This window comes from Chiloscyllium plagiosum, chromosome 26 (genome assembly GCF_004010195.1).
Source record: "Chiloscyllium plagiosum isolate BGI_BamShark_2017 chromosome 26, ASM401019v2, whole genome shotgun sequence".
In the NCBI taxonomy this organism is placed as follows: Eukaryota; Metazoa; Chordata; class Chondrichthyes; order Orectolobiformes; family Hemiscylliidae; genus Chiloscyllium; species Chiloscyllium plagiosum.
This window is the reverse complement of record NC_057735.1, coordinates 16,799,078-16,823,304: the sequence shown is the minus strand read 5'-3', so window position 1 is coordinate 16,823,304 and position 24,227 is coordinate 16,799,078. Positions and strand designations below refer to the sequence as shown.

Sequence of the window (24,227 nt, the reverse complement as noted above, 5' to 3'; positions counted from 1 at the left end):
TTACCCAGCTACAACAGAGTAACAGCAACTTATTTCCAAATCAGGATTGTGTGGCACATGGGGAAGAACTTGCAGTTAGTGCACCAGGCATAAAGGTTGTGGGTTTTTGCGGTGCTATTGATGCTGCCTTTGCAAGACACTGCAGTGTACTTTGTTGATGGTGCACACTTTAATTACTGTGTGCTAATGGTAGGGGGATGAATGTTTAAGGTGGTAGTTAGGGATTCTGATCGTTAAGGTTTCTTTGAGCTAAATGGTACAAAGTTTCATGAATATCTTTGCTCCTGCAATCATCCAAGCAAATGGAGAGTATTCTAACACACTCTTTTTAGATGGTGGAAAGGGGTAGAGATTTAGAAGATGGGCACCTTAGTAGAGAATACTCAACCTTGGACTGGCTCATGTGGCCACAATTTAAGTAACTGATTAGTGCTTCATCAAAAGTGATTTCCAGAATGTCGACTGTGAGAGATTTAGCAGTGATAATGCTGTCAAATGTTAAAGAGAGATGTTTCAATACTCTGGCTAAAAGTGCTCATTGTTTGACACTTGTGTGACAGGAATGTTATTTGCCAGTTATCAGCCTAAGCCTGAAAGTTGCCCAAATCTTGCCATGGGGTCACTGATTCCAGTACCTGAGGTGTTGCACATGCAGCTAAACTCAGGGCAATCATCAGCGAACATCCTCACTTTTGAGCTAATGAAGGAGGGATGGTCACTGATGAAGCAGATGAAGATGATTGAACCTAGCACACTATCCTGAACTCCTGATAAATCTCTTGGGTTTCAAAATCGAAAGGCATATTCCTTTTTACAAGGTGTTGCTCCGATGGACTACCATTTCACAAGAACTCCTTGATTCTGCAATGAATCGAATCTTGATGATAAAGGCAGTCACTCTTGCCTTTGGAATGTAGTTCTTTTTCACTTTTGGATCAAGGGTGTAATGAAATCTGAAGTCTAGTTGCCATGGTGGAACCTGGTGACCAGTTTATTAATAAATAAGTAACTGTTGATAGTGCTTTCCATCACTTTACTGATGGCTCATTCAGTGGTCAACAGCCTATACATATTAGTTAAATACCTATTTATGGTTACATAAAAGCTTTAAACCTTCCATCTAAAGTATTGATTATGCTCTTGTGAAAATGATTAATGCATAGTTAGCTGCAAAACCAATACTGTTTCAGAAAATACTTCATATTTACATCTGTGTAAAAAAAATTGGAGACAACTTATCTTCCTCTTTTGAATTAAATGGTTTTGAATAGTCAAACTAAATTTCTAACATTTTCCATTAGCCATGCTTTTTTCAGACACTGAAACTATTTTGCTTCTGGTCTTCACTGATTGTTGAGGCACTAGACTTTATGATGATATTTACTACACAGCGTGATGTAGACACACAGAGCAATCAAGGTGAAAGCAGCTCCAAACCTAACATCAACTATATACCAACCTCTTACGTTTTAAATATTTTATAGCCCAAGAAGATGCAAACTCAAAAGAGTGGAACAAACATAATTGAACAGATACATTAAAACAAATTTCACAACAGTCTGAGAACTCCATATTGTTTGCCAGCATTGTCTTCAGCTAGAATACCTGATGATTTGTTCTGATTGCCTCTTAGGGAAAATGGAGTTCAGCATAATTAGTGTTAAAGGATTTAAGTTTTGTTACTGGGGAGAAATTCGTGCCCAAATGTATAATCCTGCCTTAGTAACCGGAAAACATTTTAACAAATAAAATGTTCAGAAACATTAGGAAGAATGTTCCCAGCCACTGAATGAGATGGGCATTGCTAAAAATGTTGGAGCAATCACATGAGAAAGAGATTCCTGATGTCAAGAGAAAAATATTCCATTTTCCCACAGTGAGATGACGTTCTCATTAATGAGCAGAGAGATGACTATTTGCATGTATTAGCACGCATTAACATTTTCATTATTACATCAGCTCACCTCATTAATATGCAGTTTCCTATTCTCCCACCACCAGATAGAAACTGGACAAGAATTCCAAGGTGAAAGTTAGAATAAGCTCTCCTTTAGCTCTCCCTCTTGGGCACCAGTCTCCTACATGTCAGGACACACTCCATGGGCAATGATTGCAAACACTCCCTCATCCACCAGGACCTCCAGGACTCTATCTGCAGAGTGGGCTGCCAATTTCCCTCTGATATGTCTGTGTCAATGGAAAGGACCCACCCAGAGCAACTGCTGACTGCCAGCACTTGATCAGGTGAATGGATGGACTTTAAAATGGTGCCAACACCTAGAATCCCAAAGTCCCAGCCTGGGGCAAGTGGGAAATATGACATGCTGGGCTACAAAGAGTCTTGGTACATAGGGAATGAGGTGAGTTTGGGAAGACAGTGTGCAGAAACTCGCTAAGGGTCAGAGAGAGAAACCCTCCTGGAAACCTTAAAAAAAAGACCCACAGCCAATTTGTCGTAAAATTCAGCCCATTGTTATTTTTCCATTTCCTGGGCAGATATTACTGAACATGTGAAAAATTGGGCATTAGAGGCTGATTAAGATCAACTGTTCAGGTGGGGTGACCATAATCTTCACCGCATTCAAGGTACGAGAAGATTCCCCAGTTGAAGGTTTTGAGTGTACCAGTGCAATCGGAGTAGAAAACATGCCAGGACTATAGCAAAATCAGATATCTGGTTTGAAATTGTCTGTGAATCTCAACAGGAAGGGAGGTTCAGGAACAATATTACTTGAAGCTATAATTACTGCTCATGTGGAGCACTTTCAAACACAAAGGGCTGAATTTTCATAACACTGTGAAGGTGGGAGCAGAAGCAGGATCTGATAACCAAGCAGTGTGCCAGCTTCCTGGCAGGGCCCAGCCTCCCTGGCAGAGGATTCAGTTTTCCAGCTTCCTGCTTTCCTGATGGATGTTTCCTTTTTATTATAAGAATCCCTAAAGTGTGCAAACAGGCCATTTGGCCCAACAAGTCCATACTGACTCTGATAAGCATCCCACCAAGATTCACCCCACCATCTCTGTAACCCTGCACCTCCCATGATCAATCCACCTAACCTAACATCCTAGATGCTAAGGGAAATTTAGCATGGCCAGTCCACCTAACCTGCACATTTTTGGACTGTGGGATGAAACCGGAATACTCAGAAGAAACCCACGCAGACACAGGAAGAATGTGCAAACTCCACAATGATTGTTGCCCGATGCTGGAATTGAACCTGCGCCCCTAGTGCTGTGAGGCAGCAGTGCTAACCACTGAGCCACCGTGCTGCCTGACTCTGATGGAGTTGCCATATGTCAGTAGTGGAAGCCTGAAGTGGTGGTGCATCACTGGGGAATGCAAACAATGTAATTGAGCTCTCAGAATGAGATTAGAAAGGAGAGGCAGAGGAAACTGCCTAATGGATCTTACAAGTATGCGTGGGGCTGGCTGGGGGGATGGGGTGCAGTGATAGAGGGAAGAACAACCCTTCACCAGGAAAGAGTGGAGGCAGCAACAGAGAGCCTGCACTGGTACCCAATGGCCAATGGGGTACACTCCTGGTGTACTTCCTCAAGGGTTTCTTTTATGGCACTCCACTCTTCATGACATGGTTCTCTAGAGAAAGGTGGACTTTGCACAAGTAAAAGAGGAGGAATCTCTAGCCCAGAACCTGGAGATGGTTCAGTCTTTTCTCCTGGATGGACATCCCTATCACTAGCACTGATGTCCTAATAAGTAGCTATCCTAATAATACCAGGGGTCTTCTCCTCATTGGATGTCAGCTAGTGAATTGTGTACCCCATTATCAATATGACCCCCTTCTCGTGTGGTGTCTGCTCTCTTTCCCTGTATGATCAAGAGCAAGGCATCAAACAATTATGGGACCATCCATTTCTAGATGCCAGATCTCCTGCAGCTTTGCTGCTCAGTGCCATTCCAGGGACTCTGACATACATAACCTCAGTTGCTCACCCTTTCAATTTCCCTACTTCCTGACAGCTTCCACTTCCCTTAATTGGACAGCAAATGCACCATCAGACCACTGATAGTGTCCTCTGAAGCTGTGTTAGGTGTCAATATGATTGAAATAGGGACTCAAAAATGAGCACAGAACCATAAGTTCCTCTGAGGTTAGATTGGCTGTGCGATTGAGCCATAACCTGCTATAACAGGACAAAGGAACACCATCCTCCACTGGTGAGACTTGACTATTCAATCGGGATAATACTTTGTGATGCAAGTTCCTAAAAATGAACTGATAACAACCCTAAAAGAGAGAGACCTGAATGAAAAAGGCAAGCTTCTTAACCAGTCAGACTTTAAGATTGTTAAAATAGCAGCACATGTACAAAGAAGGAACTGTAAGTTTATGAGGATAATTTCATGTCAAATCAGTAACATTAAGGAAAATAAAGGAAACAAAAGAAACACTGGAATAAGAGAAAGAGCAGGAAAGAGAAAGGTAAAGAAAAGATATTAATTGTAAATTTTACACTTTCAAGGACTTAACAACTAAAATCTGAAAGAGATGTCACACTATAATTATAATAGTTTATTTTCACTGCTAGTTAATTGGCAGTTATTAACGTTGTTGAAAGGGTATATAGACCAAAATGGACAAGGCTATCGACAACATAAATGCAGCAATGTCTCATCAATGGATGCATGTCCAATAGTCAGGAAGTTGGCATGATGCCAGTGTTATAAAGCTAATGGTGAACTGGTGTAACGCAGGCAGCTAGCTTTGGATTTCCACATTTAACCATAGGTTAGCCATCACCTGCAGCTGCAATAACATTTGCACTTAAACACCAAAAAATAATCATTAGCCTAATTAGCAGTAACTTTAAAAGCACATTATGGTCCATTACTGTCTTGTACTCATTGCTGTCAAAACTCTCAATTACCCAGTTCTGGTGCACCAAACATCGATTGGAATTTCCTGCATGACTGAAGATACATTTTCCCTAAACTGGAATTTTGGACTTCAAGATCCTCAGCCTAACTCTTATGTGTGCTCTCAAAGTTAAGTACTGCAGATGCTGGAAACCTGAAAGAAGAACAATATGTTGGAAATAATCAACAGCTCAGGCAGTATCTGTGGAGAGCAACAGGGAAAGTTTGAGGTCGATGACTTATCAACAAATCTGTTTTTCTGTTTTTACCTTGTATACTATTGGTTCTGTGCACAGCCTGGGGAAGTATTCTATACCAAATATACTATGAAAATAGATGCAAGTCGTAAATATTTCACAATACAAAATTGATTCACTTTAAAAAATGTGCCCTCTAAGATCTGTATGAGTTTCTGTAACTACGATCCATACCAATTGCCCATGTTGCACTGACTCCAAATGATACATACTGATGAGCACTTAATTGCAAATATGAAAACATGTATCAATTTGTATTAGTCAACAAAATTCTTAGCTTACTTTACATCAGGTACCTTTCTATCTTGCTGCTTAACTTTGCACCATCCTAACACTGCTGAACAAAAGGTTTGTAAATCCAGTTGTATATCAAATACTGAAAGCAATTAACCAAGCATAATTCAGTTTTAATTAATTTTGAAATCTTGAACATTGTGATGGATCCTGAGTTTAGCTGCATATCTATTTCCAAGACTATTTACTTGCAGCTCTGCAACACTGACCACCATTTCCTTCCTTCGGTCCCTCAGGAGCTGAAGTCATTATCCATGCTTTTCTCACATTCAGACTCAATTGCTCCATATCTGTTATATGAACAGCACAAATTGTAGCTAGGAAACTGGAACATGCTCCACTGGATGTTCCAAATTAATTAAGGATGCATCATTAGCAAAATAAATCACATTTATTTATTTATAATATGCACTGCGACTGGGATGACAGCAACAGCACCAATCTTCTCTGGTTAATGGTCATTATGGGAGAAGAGATTGGAAGTCAACCTGGCCTCTAATCAGTGTAATATCAAGGAATGGTTACAGCACAAAACAGGCCATTCAGCCCCTGTGGGTACTAACTCAACAATGAAGCATGCAGAATCTCAGGTGTGAGAAATGGAACAGTGTGTTTGAAAGGTTTTGGTTCTAAAAGAAGTGATGAACTTCATGACCACCTATACCAGTACTGAGCAAAAGTGAACAGGTAGATCAGCCAGTAGTCAGAAAGGACAATCAGAAAGAGGATTCTCATTCTAGCACTTCAAGCAGGAAATTTTCATGTTAACCAAGGCACAACAACTACCTCTAGATAGAGCCAACTTTTCATTCTAATTATAAGGATCTCATAAGCAAGAAGTATTTGGTGTCAGGCTGAAAACTGTTAATCAGGTACAGGAACTATTCATTTACTTTCCGAACGTGTAATGCATATTGAAAATTGAAAGTTACTTTTAACAGTGATGCAGCAACCAACAACTACACAATGTAACTATATACAATACTATAAACACCATTATTTAAACATTCCACTGAGATCATTAGTTTTGCTTTTGGGGACAGTGTAGTAACTTGAGATGTCCAAGTATGAGGATCTCAAAGGATTGTCCTAGAAATCTCACACTTAATACAGAGAAGAAAATGATTTGTTAACACTCCCATCCTGCTCAGTTAAGATCATTTTAGTGCATATATTCACTAGAAGTCTCCATCATATGACAGAGTGTGGGATAAGAACTAAGAGCAGATGTATGCAATTCAGCACCTTGAGCCTGCTCAGCCATTTAATATTATCATGGCTGACCTCATTTCAGCCTCAACTGCATTTTCCTACCCACACTCCATAACCTTTCAACCTATTACTAATCAAAAACTGTCAATTGCTTACTTTAATTTCTTCAGGGTCCCAGCATTCTCCACACTCAGGGGCAGTGAAATCCATGGACCAGAAGAAGGGTCAATGGACACGAAACACTAACTCTATTTTCTCTCCACAGATGCTGCCACACCTGCTGAGTTTCTCCAGCTATTTCAGATTTGGGACTCAGATTCATGAAAAGTAATTTCTCCTCATTTCTGTTTTAAATCTGTTATCCCTTACCCGAAAATAATGACCACTCATTCTCGATTGTTCCACAAGCAGAAATCTGGAGTTAGGAAGCTACAGGTTTTACAACTGTCACCTCAAAAGCTGCAAGGGTGTATGTGATAATTTTGCTGCCACAGTCCACTGCCTCAATTGATCCCAGGCAGTTGTAGCCACTGTGCTTCATCAGCAACAAGCAAGACCCTTGAAACGCATGCCTGTGATATCCTGGACAGGCTAATGCTGCTACTACATATGAAATACCAGCTAAGCTCCTGATGTTCAATTTATAGGAGCTCAAGATAAAAACTAGTTCCCAACTTCAATTTCAGTCTCCCTTATTTTTCACTTGCTCGCCAGTACAGAGCTAAGACTGAGTCAGACAATTGAAAATTACGTTTGATTTGTCTGCTATCTTAATAAATATCTTGGGCAATTTAGCTGCCACTTAACAATAAGCCAGAAATAACTAAACAAAAAAATTGTGATTCTTCCACCTTCAGCAATGTTTCTCGTCTGTCCTGAAGATGGGTGAAAAGCCTGTTGGAATCAAGTGTCTCACTTTTTGCAAGAGGCAGCGCGATAGAAAAATGCCCTTAATAAAGGCAGGAGGAGGTGATAAAGTAAAATAATTAATTCCAAAAAAAAAAGATACTTTGAAAGAATTACCCGGCTAATACGACTACAATACCTACATACTCAAAAATCTAATCAAAATTGCGTCCCAAAAATGAAGATGATCACATATAAATTAAGTAATTATTAGCATTCAGTATATGTAATGTGCACGAGAAAGGTGGTTTATGAAAATTATCCATAAATACGTGAAAAGGACGTGGTCATTAAGAAGTAACAATAAAACATCATACTTCACGCCAGTAAATTAAACCATCACTGTACCTGATTCTAAGGTGCAGAGCAATCGAGGTGCAGACCGTGAAATGCACTTCCTTTTCTGCAGAACATTGCTGAGGACACTGCCGAGGCTGCGGTTCCTTTTTCTAAGGCACCTTCCAGCATGTCTGGCTGCATTCAGATTTACTACAGGGATTTGATCGTGGTTCATGCAGAACTAATTCGCAGAAAACACAAGAGAGGGGAAAATCTACACTTTCAAAACAGTGTAAAATAAGCTCCAGACAAGCCAATGCAAGTTTCAGACGTTAGTTTTTTTGCAGTCACTGATATTTCCCTCCCTCCTAAACTGCACAGCTAGAACCAAGCAATTCTACAATAGTCTGCTCTAGACAACACACTGAAGGAGCAATGTACCTCAGACAACACAGTCAGGCAGCAATGTACAAAAAAGCCTATCGCTCCTCCTTATTACCAACTTTGGCTACATGACATCACCCCCTTTTGGGGAGGTGTTACAGATACATTGGGTTGTGAGTGGTCGGATTCACACACAATAAACATTTATTATTATTCTCCCGCCTCCATGCATTGGAAAGCGGTTTCCTATTGTCGACCGAAGATGTCACCTTATAGATACTGTTGCAATTGGTAAGCCTGCCGCTTGATCACTGGAATTGTAACAAACTCCTTTGTACCGAAGCTCGGACATATTGTCAGAATGTGTAAAACTCAAATAAAGTCCGAATTGACTGGAGGTGCACTTTCGACTGTCGTGGGCGGTGCATGTTTTCGTTTCTTTTCGAAATAACATTTCACACTGGAGCACATCAATGCTAATTTAACTATGTGCAAAACTGACTGAAAACGTTTTAAATGTAGGCGAGCCGCATGTTGGAAGTGAAACGAATAGATATGGTATGAATCATTTTTCAAAATCAAGTCGCGGTTTGGTTCATCTGCAGCAGCTCCCCAACTTTCCCCACATCGCCAACCTGGGAAATATATCCCAGATTAAGACGTGGATACGACCCTCTGGTATGTTCCCCCAGGTGCGAGGCGCCGTTACACAGTAGGGCGTGGACTGTACCAAGACCACACAGAGATCATCTCTGCCTGTATCAAGTGGATAGATTAATTCAGGCAACGCCTGGGGGAGACCTTTTTGCACCGACCTCAAGGAGTTGCTTCCGCGCTCATTTCATTCCTGCTTTTCATAGAAAATGACAAGTGCTTCGTAAATACTGGAGATAAAACGACCAATTGCAGAACTCGGCAGTCACCAAAGTGGAGGAGGATTTGCAGAGCTCTTGGTATTTTTGTGGGGATTGCGTTCGGTCGGTGGAGATTTCAGGGTCGTCATATCGGATTTTGCTCTAGATAACAGAAGATTTATAGTTTAGGTAAATACAATCAAACATGCATCAGTCTGTGGATTATCACAGTGCACAAAAAAAAGACCAATCAGCTCATTGTGCTGTGCTGGCTTTCTGTACTCCGGAACCCTTTTTCGTTGCAAGCGTTTTCCTTTTATCTGTTAAGGCTCCTACTATCTTTCAAGGCAGTGCATTCTCACAATAGTTCACTGCACAGAAAGAAACACATACAACTGTGTCCTCTGGTTAGTGACCCTTCTGCCATCAGAAACAGTTTCTCCTAATTAACTCTTATCAAGTTCATTCATAATTTCTGACATCTCTGTTAAATCTCAACTCAACCTTCTCTGTTGCAAGGAAAACAACACCAACTTCCCCAGTCTCTCCCAAAACCGACTCCTCTACTCTCCGATAACATCCTCACAATCCTGCTTAAAGTGTGAGGCCCAGAATGGATCACAGCACATCAGCCAAGGTCTGGTCTATGTTTTCTGAAAGCTTAATTTTTTAGTTTTGTTCTTGGATAGAGTGACCTTTAACCTGACAAAAGTTTTGGAAGCAAATGGATATTTATGGGCAGTCAGTTGGCTGTAGCCTGCTAACTTTCATCTTTAACAGCAGTGTGTTCAGATACATTTGAAGAATTCTCTCTTTAGGGCAGTGGTAGTATCCTTATCTTGAGTCAACTTGAGTCTCACCTGTTCCAGAGGTGTGTCATAACATCTCTGAACAGGTTGATTAGAAAATAGTTTCTTATCTCTCATGGAAGAGAACAGTAGCCAATTTGAGTATGTTAAAAGGCCAATACCAGCTGGTGCTACTAGGCCTTATGAATGTACCTAGAGTTTCCAGGTTTCCCAGTATTTCCTGGAACTTGTCAGTGAAAGCAAGACATGGAGACATCAGGAATTGAGGGGCACAAAGGGCACAAAATCCTCAACTTACTCAGGCCCCAGTGAGCCGCTTCCTGTTCAGAGTGAAAGGCTTTTCCTCACAGGGTGTTTCAAGAGCATGCTATCTGTGCTATGAAGGTGATTTCTTTTCTTCTAGAGGTCATTTCTGCTGCCTGGAGTTGAGTGTGTCTGACTTACATTTTCCATCTGTCAAACCTCTGGTCAGTTCGGGTGACCCTAATGTAGCTTTACCTTGAACCTCAGATGAGGGGATGAATGAGCAGCAGCAGCAACAGGAGTAGCAGCAAGTTTAGATTAGATTAAATTACTTACAGTGTGGAAACAGGCCCTTCGGCCCAGCAAGTCCACACCGACCCGCCAAAGCGCAACCCACCCAGACCCATTCCCCTACATTTACCCCTTCACCTAATACTACGGGCAATTTAGCATGGCCAATTCACCTAACCTGCACATTTTTGGACTGTGGGAGGAAACTGGAGCACCGGGAGGAAACCCACGCAGACACGGGGAGAATGTGCAAACTCCACACAGACAGTCTGTTGAGGCAGGAACTGAACCCAGTTCTATGTCACTGTGAGGCTATAGTGCTAACCACTGTGCCACTCCACTGACCCACTGCTCCACAGCACAGAAGGGAGGAGTGCAGACCTGCAGTTTGTAGGAGGCAATGCCTCCAAAAACAGGGATTATGGCCGGAGGATCCGCTTCCTGATCAGAAATGTCTCAGGAAACTCTGCGCACCACGTCAGGATGGTGCCATTTGAAGCCTCTTGGAAGGTGACCTATTGCCAAGTGGGCCAGGTGGGCACTCAAAATCACCAAAGGTGTTAAATATGCTATCCAAATGTAGCTGTTTATACTTGTTAGTAACAAAGGAACAGAGTTTAATTTGGCTGCCAAAGGATATGCCTGGCATTGGAAGGTTGGAATGGAGTCTCCCCTCTACAGCAGGCTGGTATCCCTCGGTGATGGCACACTCACGGAATTAGAGTTACTGTCAGAAAAGCATACAATACACAAAGCATTTATTTCAAGGCAATGTTACTATCTTAATCAGGTCAAGGCGATTGGTTTTTTAAATTCATTCATAGGGTTTGGGCCTCGCTGGCTAGGCCCCCAGTGATTGTTCTTCCTTTGATTCCTTTAGGAAGATGGTGGTGAACTACCTTCGTGCACTGTTGCAGTCCAAATAGTGTAGGCACTGTTAAGGAGGCAGCTTCAGAATTTTCCTGCTTTGTCCAAAGGACATCTCTTGACAGTTCTGTCGCTAATGGGAAAAATTGGTAACCATCCCTGGCCAGTAACACTACCGGCCTGCCAATGAAGCTGCCTTTTCTGATATCTGCTTGTGGGTCAGCCTCCACCAGGCGAAGCTTGAGATTTGACAGGAATGACAAGCGGCTTCATCTCACCTTACGTTGTCATGGAGTCACCGATATGGAATGCTGCCTTCCTCCCCAGGTACCTCAGCAGTGTACAGGCCCAAGTGATCTCCTTCTTTATATGCCATCAACCTTGCATTACTTAATGTTCAGATGAAGTGTAAGCTCCCAGTGTCCTCATCGACCAATTCAAGATCCTTGAGGTCCTCTGTTGTGATGGATAACAAAGGTGAAACCATATGTGACTCCACCACTCGCAATTGCATTTGTGAAATAACTCCACAGAGGCCAGTGTCCCATTACCCAGTCACCCTTTATTTACACACAAATAGTACTTGACACTGGTCTGGCTTCCTCAGAGCCAGATCTTACTCTGTTCAGGATATATCCTGACTGAGACTACACAATTGTTATCATTCAAGAGGTGTCCCCAAGATCAGTTGGCCTGGCAAGGGTGTCTACTTCTATTGGCACACCCTATAATTCATATGCTCCACTTGTCACATTTTCTGATGACAAAGCCATTATACTGCCTATTAAAGTCTAATTGAGTTTCAGCTAGTAGGTGTTTTTGCTTGGTTACATCATTAATCCCACATACCAAATGGTCTTTCAGTATCTCGTTAAGAATTAAACCAAAATCACATGCCTCTGCAAGTCAACCTATCCTAGTCAAAAGTCCTGACACAGACTCCCTTGGTTTTCGAACTGCCAAGTAAAGCCAATATCATCTCAGAGTTAGAGGAGGCTTGTGGAACAGAGTTAAATTCTGTCAACTCTTAAAAGGCTTTAGCATCTGGTGCCTTGGGAAACATTAAGCTCCTAATAACTGAAAAAGTTGCAGATCCACAAGCTGTCGGGGAATTACGAGTTGTTTTTCATTTGCCCCAATGTCATTTGCCTTGAAAAAGTATCCCATTCTTTCTGCATACCAGGCCCGGTCTTCAGTGGTATAATCAAATAATTCAAGCTTCCAAAATAACGGCATGACACCAGACATGCTTACCCCAACTCAAAGACAACTGTTGCAAGAGAATTTCTTCATTTTGGATCTGCCTCATAAGTGCGCCAATGATACTTGGACAATGCTCTGTGCAGATCCTGCAGAGGTATGGCTGTGAATACTGTTATTTTGCTTGAGGCCTGAGCCTGCAAACAGGTGAAATTCTGACTAAACTCTAAAAACTGTGTTGCTTCCTATGATCAGTCTTCTGGCTGAGGGCCTCAGTTTTCAATGACCCATGCCAGTCTCTGGTGAGGGAACATAGGAACATTGAGTTCATCGAGTCTGTCCTGCCACTCAAATACCTAAATATCTTTACCCATAAAGATGTACACCACTGGTAATCAGAAATCTAACAAGCTGTATCCGAAACACACTGAAAGTCTGGGCCTACACAGCCCTCTGTGTTGGGGATCTCCAAAAGTTCACAATTCTCAGTGTAAAATAACTTCTCTTTATTTCTGACCAAAGTGGAATCCCCCTTATTTTTAAATTATGTCCCCTTATTTTAGACTGCTCAAGCAGGGTAAACATCTGACCTGTCTAACACTTTTGAGTATTTTATTGGTGTCAATGAGATTATCTCTCATTTTCAAAACTCTGGAGATTGCAGCCAAAATTATCCATTTTCTTTTCATGGAACAGGAAAACGTCTGGTGAACCTTCAATGCGTTCTCTGTATGACAATAATATTGTCTCTGAGATAAGGAGACCTAAACTGTACACACTACTCCAGATACAGTCTAAGCAAGCTTTGTCTCTGGGCTAGTAATTCAGAGGCCAAGGCAAACATAAGTTCAAATTCCACAATGAAAGATGAAGTGTGAATTCAATAAAAATCTAGGATTGAAAAGAAAGCTCAGTGGTGACCATGTACCAATGTTGTTTGTTTATAAAATTCACCTGGCTCTCTAGTGTCCTGTTGATAAAGAAATGTGCCCATTCTGATCCAGTCTGGCTACATGTGACTCCAGACCCACAGCAATGTTCTTGACTTTTGATTGCCCTCTGGGTAGTTAGGGAATGGGCAATAAATGCTGGCCCAGCCAGCGATGCCAACATCACATGAATGAATAGAAAATTCTATAATTAAGGCAAGACTTCACGACTCTTATACTCGAGTCCTCAAGGAATGGACCTCTGCTGGATTGAACCTGATGGCAGTGGTGCCTGTGATTGGTTCGGGTACTGAGAATTGGGGACATCTGTTCTCAGTGTCAATGGGTCGGTGTAAATAAGGTGATAACATTTGTTCACTTGTGGAATGTGTGGCAGTACTTCCTTCTCACACCGGGGGCTGAAAGATTGTGCATATTTCACAGAAGGATGCCAGATAACTAAAATTCTGGTTCTGTCGAAAACTCTTAACAAAACTCATACTCATTTCGGAAAAGAACTTTGTAATTTAATAAGCTGAGTGGAATGTGCACATAATAGAACAATCCTGATACATTTTTATGTATACCATACTGAGCAGATTTGAATTTGTGAAGCTCAGCTCCCTCATCTTGACTGTTCTGGAATGTGAATGTCTCATTACCCTTACAGGCTGGGAAAACACGAAGGCTGAAACTGACATAGTAGGGAAGTTGGAAGATGTTCATGTGAGAATGAGAAAACATTCTTCTGTGAATTACATTTACTAACTGAAGGGTTAAAGGGACAGAGAGAGAGAGAGAGAGAAAAAGAGACAGACAGGACAGAAGCTGGTGGAAAGATGAACTCTTTGTGGTCTGATTTGAGTGAACACAGGCTTGTCATGGATTGAATGTTTGTGTGTTGTTCGCTGGAGTTCGAGATCTAGAGATGTTATGAATTAAATTTGCATTCTGGGAATCTCAGTTGATTTTAAAAGAAAAAGTCATTTTGTAGGACAATGAAACTGGACATGTTAGCTGAGCAAGGCTACCTCATGACCTTTCCCACATAGTTTAGACTAGTCTTTCGTTATGATGTACTGTTAAAAGGGAAGGTCATCTAGCCAAAGCAATCATCCATTTGGGCCTGGCTTGATCAAGGTTTCCCACTTTGATGTGCATGTGGCTTAATTAGTCAGCATACTCAGACTTGTCAACGACTTTCTCTTCCTCTGCAAACTTTTTGCTATTTTATTGCTGCTTATCTGATTCAGGACATGCGGTGTTTTTGTACTTTTAATACCAAATTCTGTATAAAGACAGCTTGTTTGCAGCAATAAGAAGAGTAGCCTGAGAGAGCTCTTAAGGGTAGGAGTTGGCACTGCTACTCTGCTAAAGGTTTTAGAACCTTGGCTCAAGCCTGGCTTGTAGGTATCTATTTACCTACCGGGATTTTCCAGGATGTTGCCTGGTCTGGAGCAAAAGTCTTATGAGGAAAGGCTGAGGGACTTGGGTCTGTTCTCATTGGAGAGAAGAAGGCTACGAGGGGATTTAATAAAGACATACAAGATGATCAAAGGATTAGATATGGCGGACAGGGAGAGTCTTTTTCCTAGGATGATGACATCTGCTCGTACAAGGGGACATAGCTGCAAATTGAGGGGTGTTAGATTTAAGACAGATGTCAGAGGCAGGTTCTTTACTCAGAGTGGTAAGGGCATGGAATACCCTGCTTGCCAATGTAGTTAACTCAGCCACATTATGGGCATTTAAACAGTCCTTGGATAAGCATATGGATGATGATAGGATAGTGTAAGGTGATGGGCTTAGATTGTTAGAGTGTCAGTGCCATTGGTAAATAAAGGTAATAATTTAAACTAAACTGTCTGGAAGAATTTTATAGAACATAGAAAAGTACAGCACAGAACAGGCCCTTTGGCCCACGATGTTGTGCTGAGGCTTAATCCTAATGTAAAATAAAATAGCTTGACCTACGCATCCCTCAATTTACTGCTGTCCATGTGCATGTCCAGCAGTCACTTCAATGTCCCCAATGACTCTGCTTCCACCACCACCATTGGCAACGCATTCCATGCATTCACAACTCTCTGCATAAAGAACCTACCTCTGACATCCCCTCTACACCTTCCTCCTAATATCTTAAAACTATAACCCTTCGTGCCAGTCAGTCCTACCCTGTCTCTGGCTATTGACTCTATCCATGCCTCTCATTATCTTGTATACCTCGATCAGGTCACCTGTCTTCCACCCTCTCTCCAGAGAGAAAAGTCTGAGCTTATTCAACCTCTCTTCATAAGACAAGCCCTCCATTCCTGGCAGCATCCTGATAAACCTTCTTTGCACCCTCTCCAAAGCCTCTGTATCTTTCCTATACTGGGTGACCAGAACTGGACACTGGGTGACCAGAACTGGACACAGTATTCCAAATGTGGTCTCACCAGGGATTTGTAGAGCTGTAGCAAAACCTTGCGGCTCTTAAACTTGATCCCCCTGTTAATGAAAGCCAAAACACCATATGCTTTCTTAACAACCCTATTCATGTGGGTGACAACTTTGAGGGATCTATGTACTTGAACACCAAGATCTTTCTGTTCCTCCACACTGCCACTTATATTAAGCATTTGAACTCAACCTTCCAAAATGCATCATTTCGCATTTATCCAGGTTGAACTCCATCTGCCATTTCTCAGCCCAGCTCTGCATCCTGTCTATGTTGTGCTGCAGCCTACAATAGCCCTCGATACTATCAACGGCACCTCCAACCTTTGTGTCATCTGCAAATTTACTAACCCACCCCTCAACCTCCTCATCCAAGTCATTTATAAAAACTACAAAGAGCAGAGGCCCAAGAACAGAGCCCTGTGGCACCCCACTCAACCCTGACCTCCAGGCAGAATACTTTCCATCTACAACCACTCTCTGCTTTCTATCAGCCAACCAATTCTGAACCCAGATAGCCAAATCTCCCTGTATCCCATACTTCCTGACATTATGAATGAGCCTACCATGGGGAATCTTATCAAATGCCTTGCTGAAGTCCATGTACACCACATCCACTGCTCGACCTTCGTCGACCTGACTTATCACCTCCTCAAAGAACTCAATAGGATTTGTGAGGCATGACCTGCCCCTCACAAAGTCATGCTGACTGCCTTTAATCACGCTATGCTTTTCCAAATAGTCATAAATCTATCCCTCAGAATTCTTTCCAAAACTTTGCTGACCACAGACGTAAGACTGACTGGTCTGTAATTGCCAGGGATTTCCCTATTACCCTTCTTGAAAAGAGGAACAACATTCACCTCCTTCCAATCCTCCAGTACGACTCCCGTGGAGAGTGAGGAGGCAAAGATCTTCACCAGCGTCTTAGCAACTTCCTTTCTCGCTTCCTGGAGCAGTCTAGGATAAAAATCTGGTCTGGCCCTGGGGACATATCAATCTTAATGTTTTCCAAACTTTCCAGCACATCAACTTCATCAATCTTGATCTGTTCAAGCCTGTATCCCAGCTCCTCAAAGTTCTCATTCACAACAGGGTCCCTTTCTTTCGTGAAAACCGAAGCAAAAAACTCATTTAGGGCTTCCCCTATCTGCTGTGACTCCACGCATAGATTCTCTACACTATCCCTGATCAGCCCTACTTTCTCCCTGATCATTCTCTTATTCCTCACGTAGAGTAAAATGTCTTTGGGTTCTCCCTAATTATTCTTGCCAAGCCTTTTTCGTGCTCCCTCCTGGCTCTCCTCAGTCCATTTCTGAGCTTCTTTCTAGCAAGCCTGCAATCCTCTAAAGCTGTGATAGATCCTTGCTTCCTCCACCTTATGTAATCTGCCTTCTTCCTTTTGACAAGAAGCTCCTCTGTTCTCGTCATCCAAGGTTCCTTAATCTTACCCCTTCTTACCTGTCTCAGAGGAACAAATTTATGCATCACTCGCAACAACTGCTCCTTAAACAGTCTCCACATGTCTGCTGTGCCCTTTCTGTAGATCAATTGCTCCCAGTCTGTACTTCCCAACTCCTATCTGATAGTGTCATAATTTCCTTTTCCCCAATTAAATATCTTCCCTCGGTAACTGCTCCTTTCCCTCTCCAAGGCTATGGTAAATGTGAGGCAGTTGTGGTCACTGTCACCAAAGTTTTCTCCCACCTCAAGATCTGACACCTGTCCTGATTCATTGCCAAGCACCAAATCCAAAATGGCCTCTTCCCTTGTCGGTCTGTCGACATACTGAATAAGGAAACCCTCCTGAACACACCTGACAAAATGGTTCCAAATCATCTGCACTAAGGAGGTTCCAGTCGATATTGGGAAAGTTGAAATCACCCATAACAACAACCCTGCTACATCTGCATTTTTCCAAAATATTCCAATATTTCAGACTACCACAGAGTATGATCTACCACAGAGTATGATCTCCGGGACGAACCATGAGAGGCTTACTGGCCGAATCCATCAGGGATTCCCTGAGCCATCTTAAAAAGCTACTTTGACAGTAATCTCGTTTGAAGTGCCCAATTTCCTTACAATTCCAGCACCCCTTTGGGGTAACCTTCAGGGAGGCTCAGCCTTGTTGCTAACTATAGACGTAGGACCTGTGCAGTAACATGTTCTACTTACCTCTTCAAGCTGACCTCTCCATCATTACCCATGCCACCAGACACTCCTCTAGGAGTGCAGTCTATCTCCATGACTGTGATGATATAATCACACCGTGTCAAACAAAGACAATTGTAGTTTGTCACTGTTAAGCTTCCCCAACTCCAACTGGACACCTTCATCGTTCATTGCTTCAGCTAGATGATTTTCCAGCTATATGCCTCTGATTTTTTTGAAGGAAGGATCCAAAAGGTCAATGTGGTTGAACAGCTTGACCAGATTTGCCTGTACTCAGGAAAAGCACTGTTGCAGCTGGGATTGGCCAACAGACTTGACAGTAGCTCAGAGGTTCACTGTGACTTCTTTGAGCATCTGTAGATCTCCCCAGTATTCCCCAATGGACTTTCCTGCGTGGATGTTTCATCACAAATGTCACGTGCTCCCTCATATTGAGGCCCCTGGATGCCATGATCAGCAGTATAGTCTCAGTCAGTTTTCAGCCAAGTGAACATCAGATGTCTCCCAACATCCACCAGATCTTTCCAGACCTTTACTCATTGGTAGGTAGAATACCTGCGATGAGAGAGTTTGAGCATCCTCAGTTGTCTCAAAGGAGAGTACATTGGAATCCCAGTCACTTTGTCCCTCAACTCTCTCCTGTGTTCCCTGCACCTCAGTTAGAAATACGGACACATCAGCCTCCCTCATTGACAGGCTCAGTTCTAGATCTTCTAGCCTCCAACTTATCTCTGCCAAATACCTTTTCATTTCATCCACTATGATTTGGTATCTGTGTTGTGGAATTACAGCAACTACGCCGAGATGTAATAGGCAATTTAGACAAATGCACTGCCTAGATGTTTATAAAACAGAATTTTCTTGTTCTGTTGGCAATTAAGCTTCATAAATGTTTAACAAAAAACATAACTTGTAGGAATGAGCTGTGAACAATGGATATCAGTTAATGTTGGAGATTCATTAGGATGTTGTTGAAGAGCCTAACTCTTGATCGTTAATCAGCTTGGTAACGAGTTTATTGGAAGGGTTCCTGCTGCTGATGTCCCATGACCATGCAAAACCAATTAATTTGCCTCTCAGGCCCTGCTCAGGGATGCTGGGGTAGGTGCTCACGTGTGCTCAAGTTCCCCTTCTCGATTCTCTAGCCAACATCAGAGGTTTCCTTTCAAGTCCAGACGTTTCTATTTTTTATTCATTGTCACTTTCTTGTGGCCTCTCGCATTCTGTTTTTCCCAGCACCCTCCTGGCTTGTCAAAGACACTGCTTCCTTGCAGGAAGGGGCTTAGAGGAGCTGATGTGCACTCCCCCAACATCACCAACCATTGTCAGATGGTTTGTTACATCCAAATCGAGTAATAGTTTCTGCTGTATTCACTGAGATCTGAATCAGTTTGATCCTTATGCTATATATAATATAGAAAGGAATTATATTGTTCTTTTAGAATAGGAATAGTTATAGAATTCTCTATGAATTATTTGCATTGTCCGCAACATCCAATTCACAAGGAGTATGAAATAAAAAGCTACTTTATCTGGGTACACCAGTGGTCAGAGCTAGAATAGATCAATTATAGATCGAAAACCCACCCTTATTGCTCAATGTCTACACTTTTATTCATTGGACCTTCTGTAAAATAAATGAAAGTTAAATCCTTTGCAATGGAGCAAACATTAATACTAGAAAATGAAGGTGACGAATTTACTTACCAAAGCTTTCTGTCAGGCCTAGATGTTAGCAGCACTTGCTTTGGGTACTGTTCAGATACAAAGGCTCCAACCTACAGGGCAGGAAGCAATGCAGCCTACTGGATTGTCAAGGAGACCAGGCCAATTCAGAACCATGCCCCAATGTTCCAACCAGATCTCCAAACCAGATAATAATCTTCAAACCCAGATCCATAGGCTCTATCCTGATTCCCAACCTTAGGAAGATTGAAATAAAAAGATTAAGAAATCAGGGGCTTTGGAAAAAAGGCTGAAAAATGGAGTTGAAGGCTATCAGATCAGCCATGATCTCATTGAAAGGCGGAGGGAAACTGGATGAGCCAAATGGCCTATTTCTGCTGCTCTGTCATGTGGTCTAACTGACCCACATTCAGAGGCACTGGTGGGTTCTTGTCATTTTGGTGAAAGAAGATACAAGAGCCGTTATCTGGAGAGATTCGGGCATTGTGCATCTTGTACATCTGCAAATGGTCATAGCACAAGGATTGCTAACTTTGACTTAATTTATTCCTGGAGCTTTCACCACACAACTTGTGTCCAGTTATTAATCAGCCAATAAATCCACCCTGGTGACCCAGTCCCTTCCTACATCAATCGGAAAGGTTATAAGACTCATTATCCAATTGGATGAAGCTTGACTTTTATCCACTATTTTCCATACATTTAAATCTGGTAAAGAGAAATGTTGAAACTTTATTGCTGGAACAGCACAGCAGGTCAGGCAGCATCCAGGGAACAGGAGATTCGACGTTTCGGGCACAGGCCCTTCTTCAGGAATGAGCAGAGAGTGTTCAGCAGGAGAAGATAAAAGGTAGGGAGGAGGGACTTGGAGGAGGGGCGTTGGAAATGTGATAGGTGGAAAGAGGTCAAGGTGAGGGTGATAGGTCGGAGTAGGATGGAGGCGGAGAGGTCAAGAAGAAGACTGCAGGTCAGGAAGGCGGTGCCGGGCTGGAGGGATCCGGCTGGGACAGTGCTGAAGGATATTGCTGCTTACAGAGGGACATAGATAAGCTGCAGAGTTGGGCTGAAAGGTGGCAAATGGAGTTTAATGCAGAAAAGTGTGAGGTGATTCATTTTGGAAGAAGTAACAGTAATACAGAGTACTGGGGTAATGGTAAGGTTCTTGCAGTGTGGATGAGCAGAAAGATCTCCGTGTCCATGTACATAGATCCCTGAAAGTTGCCACCCAGGTTAATAGGATTGTTAAGAAGGCATATGAACCATGGGGTTATGTTGCAGCTGTAGGAAACTATGGTGTGGCCGCACTTGGAGTATTGCGTACAGTTCTGGTTACCACATTATAGGAAGGATGTGTAAGTTTTGGAAAAGATGCAGAGGAGATTTATGAGGATATTGTCTGGTATGGAAGGAAGGTCTTCTGAGGAAAGACTGAGTGACCTGAGGCTGTTTTCGTTAGAAGGAAGAGGTTGAGAGGTGACTTAATAGAGATGTGAAAGATGATCAGAGGATTAGATAGTGTTAGCAGAGAGAGACGTTTTCCTCGGATAGTGATGGCTAGCATGAGAGGACATAGCTTTAAATTGAGCGGTGATAGATATAGGACAGATGTCAGAGGGGTAGTTTCTTTACTCAGAGAGTAGTAATGGCGTGAAACTCCCTGCCTGCAACTGTAGTAGACTCACCGACTTTAATGTCTTTTTAAATGGCCATTGGATAAACATATGGATGATAATGCAACAATGCAGGTTAGTTCAGCTTCAGGCTGGTTTCACAGGTCAGCACAACATTGAGGGTCAGAGAGCCTGGACTGTGCTGTAATGTTCTGTGTTCTTTGAAAGCAAGATAATATTTCGAGTCTGGCGATTCTTCATCAGAACTGTTAACAGCTCAGGAAAGGTGGTAATATATTGAAGTGACGTTTGTGGGAAGGGGTTGGTCTTGCACAAGGTGACTTACTTGCCGATTTACTTCCTCCAACCTCAGTATCCAAGGCCTCAGGCACACCTTCCAGGTGAAGCAGCAGCTTACCTGCACTTCTCTCAACTCATTTATTTCATTCACTGCTCAGAATGTGGTCTCCTGTATATCGGGGGAGATGAAACACAGATTTGATGACCGCTTTGCTGAACACCTACACTCTGTCTGTAAAACATGACCCAGAGTTTCCCACTGCCTCCACTTCAACACACCACTGTGTTCCTACACCAACATTTCTGTCCCAGATCTGTTGCAGTGTTCCTTAACGCAAGTTCAAAGAACAACACTTCATTTTCCATCTTCTCCTGCTGAACACTCTCTGCTCATTCCTGAAGAAGGGCCTGTGCCCGAAACGTCGAATCTCCTGTTCCCTGGATGCTGCCTGACCTGCTGTGCTGTTCCAGCAATAAAGTTTCAACTTTGATCTCCAGCATCTGCAGACCTCACTTTCTCCTCAAAGAGAAATGTTCAAAGAAAATGACAATAGAGATCCATAAAATCATACAGCACACAAACAAACCCTTCTGCCAACTAATCCATGCTGACCAAGTTTCCTAAACTGAGGGAACATTTGCTTGCATATGGCCCATGTTCCCTTAAAGCTTTCCTATCTATGTCATAGAGATGTACAGCACAGAAACAGACCCTTCTGTCCAACACATCCAAACCGACCAGGTATCCCAACCTAATCTAGTCCCATTTGCCAGCACCCGGCCCATATCCCTCCAAACCCTTCCTATTCATATACCCATCCAGCCTTTTAAATGTTGCAATTATACTTCTTCTGGCAGCTCATTCCATACATGCACCACCCTCTGCGTGAAAACATTTCCCCTGAGGTCTCTCTTATATTTTCCCCTCTGATCCTAAACCTATGGCCTCTAGTTCTGGACTCCTCCACCCCAGGGAAAATACTTTGTCTATTTATCCTATCCATGCCCCTCATAATTTTATAAACCTCTATACGGTCACCCCTCAGCTTCTGACGCTACAGGGAGAAAAGCCCCAGCATATTCAACTTCTCCCTATAGCTCAAATCCTCCAACCCTGGCAACATCCTTGTAGATCTTTTCTGAACCCTTTCAAGTTTCACAACATCCTTCTGATAGGAAAGAGACCAGAATTGTATGCAATATTCCATAAGTTGCCTAACCAATGTCATGTAAAGCTGCATCATGACCTCCCAACTCCTGTACTCTATATTCTGACCAGTAAACGATAGCATTCCAAACACCTTCTTCACTACCTTATCTACCTGCAACTCCACTTTCAAGGAACTCCAAGGTCTCTTTGTTCAGCAACACTCCCTAGGACCTTACCATTAAGTGTATAAGTCCTGCTAAGATTTGCTTTCCCAAAATGCAGCACATCACATTTATCTAAATTAAACTCCATCTGCAACTTCTCAGCCCATTGGCCCATTAGATCAAGATCCCATTGTAAGCTGAGGTAACCTTCTTTACTGTCCACTGCACCTCCAATTTTGGTGTCATCTGCAAACTTACTAACTAGACCTCTTATACACACATCCAAATCCTTTAAATAAATGACGAAAAATAGTGGATCCAGCACTGATCCTTGTGGTACTCCGCTGGTTACAGGCCTCCAGTCTGAAAAACAACCCTCCACCACCACCCTCTGTCTTCTACCTTTGAGACAGTTCTGTATCCAAATGGCCAGTTCTCCCTGTAGTCCATGAGATCGAACCTTGCTAACCAATCTCCCATGGGGAACCTCGTCAAAGTCCATATAGCTCACGTCTACCATTCTGCCCTCATCAATCCTCTCTGTTACTTCTTCGAAAAACTCAATCAAGTTTGTGAGACATGATTTCCCATGCACAAAGCCATGTTGACTATCCCTAATCAGTCCTTGCCTTTCTAAATACATGTACATCCTGTCCGTCAGGATTCCATCCAACAACTTGCCCACCACTGACATCAGGCTCACTGGTCTATAGTTCCCTGGCTTGTCCTTACCACCTTTTTAAAAACTGGCACCACGTTTGCCAATCTCCAATCTTCTGGCACCTCACCTGTGACTATCAATGATGCAAATATCTCAGCAAGGGGCCAGGCAATCACTTCTCTAGCTTCCCACAGAGTTCTAGGGTACACCTGATCAGGTCCTGGGGATTTATCCACATTTATGCGTTTCCAGACATCCAGCATTTCCTCCTCTGTAATATGGACATTTTTCAAGATGTCACCATCTATTTCCTTACATTCTATATCTTCCATGTCCTTCTCCACAATAAAATACCCGTTTAGTATCTCCCCCATTTTCTGCGGCTCCACCTTGCTAGTCTTTGAGCGGCTCCATTCTCTCCCTTGTTACCCTTTTGTCCTTAATGTATTTGTAAACACCCTTTGGATTCTCCTTAACTTCATTTGCTAAAGCTATGTCATGTCCCCTTTTGGCCCTCCTGATTTCCCTCTGAAGTATACTCCAACTGCCTTTATACTCATCTAAGGATTCACTCGATCTATCCTGTCTATACTTGAGATATGCTTCCTTCTTTTTCTTAACCAAACCTTCAATTTCTT

The 24,227-nt window shown here is 42.5% G+C and overlaps 1 protein-coding gene across 8 annotated transcripts in view; it reads right to left on the bottom strand.

Annotated features, from left to right (window-relative positions):
- Window positions 1–19,954, bottom strand: part of LOC122563144 (TBC1 domain family member 30-like) — a 93,279-nt gene extending 73,325 nt beyond the window's left edge. The window contains exons 1-3 of one of the 8 annotated variants that reach the window (XM_043716603.1): window positions 19,726–19,954; window positions 11,554–11,731; window positions 7,897–9,227 (exon numbers count right to left, since the gene is read on the bottom strand). In XM_043716603.1, the coding sequence (XP_043572538.1) occupies window positions 7,897–8,062 (166 nt within the window). In that variant the 5' untranslated portion in view covers window positions 8,063–9,227; window positions 11,554–11,731; window positions 19,726–19,954. Of the gene's footprint in view, window positions 1–7,896; window positions 9,228–11,553; window positions 13,139–19,725 lie in introns of those variants that run through there. The other 7 variants (XM_043716605.1, XM_043716604.1, XM_043716611.1 and 4 more) reach the window with 7 other exon arrangements.
- Between the last annotated feature and the right edge of the window lie 4,273 nt (window positions 19,955–24,227).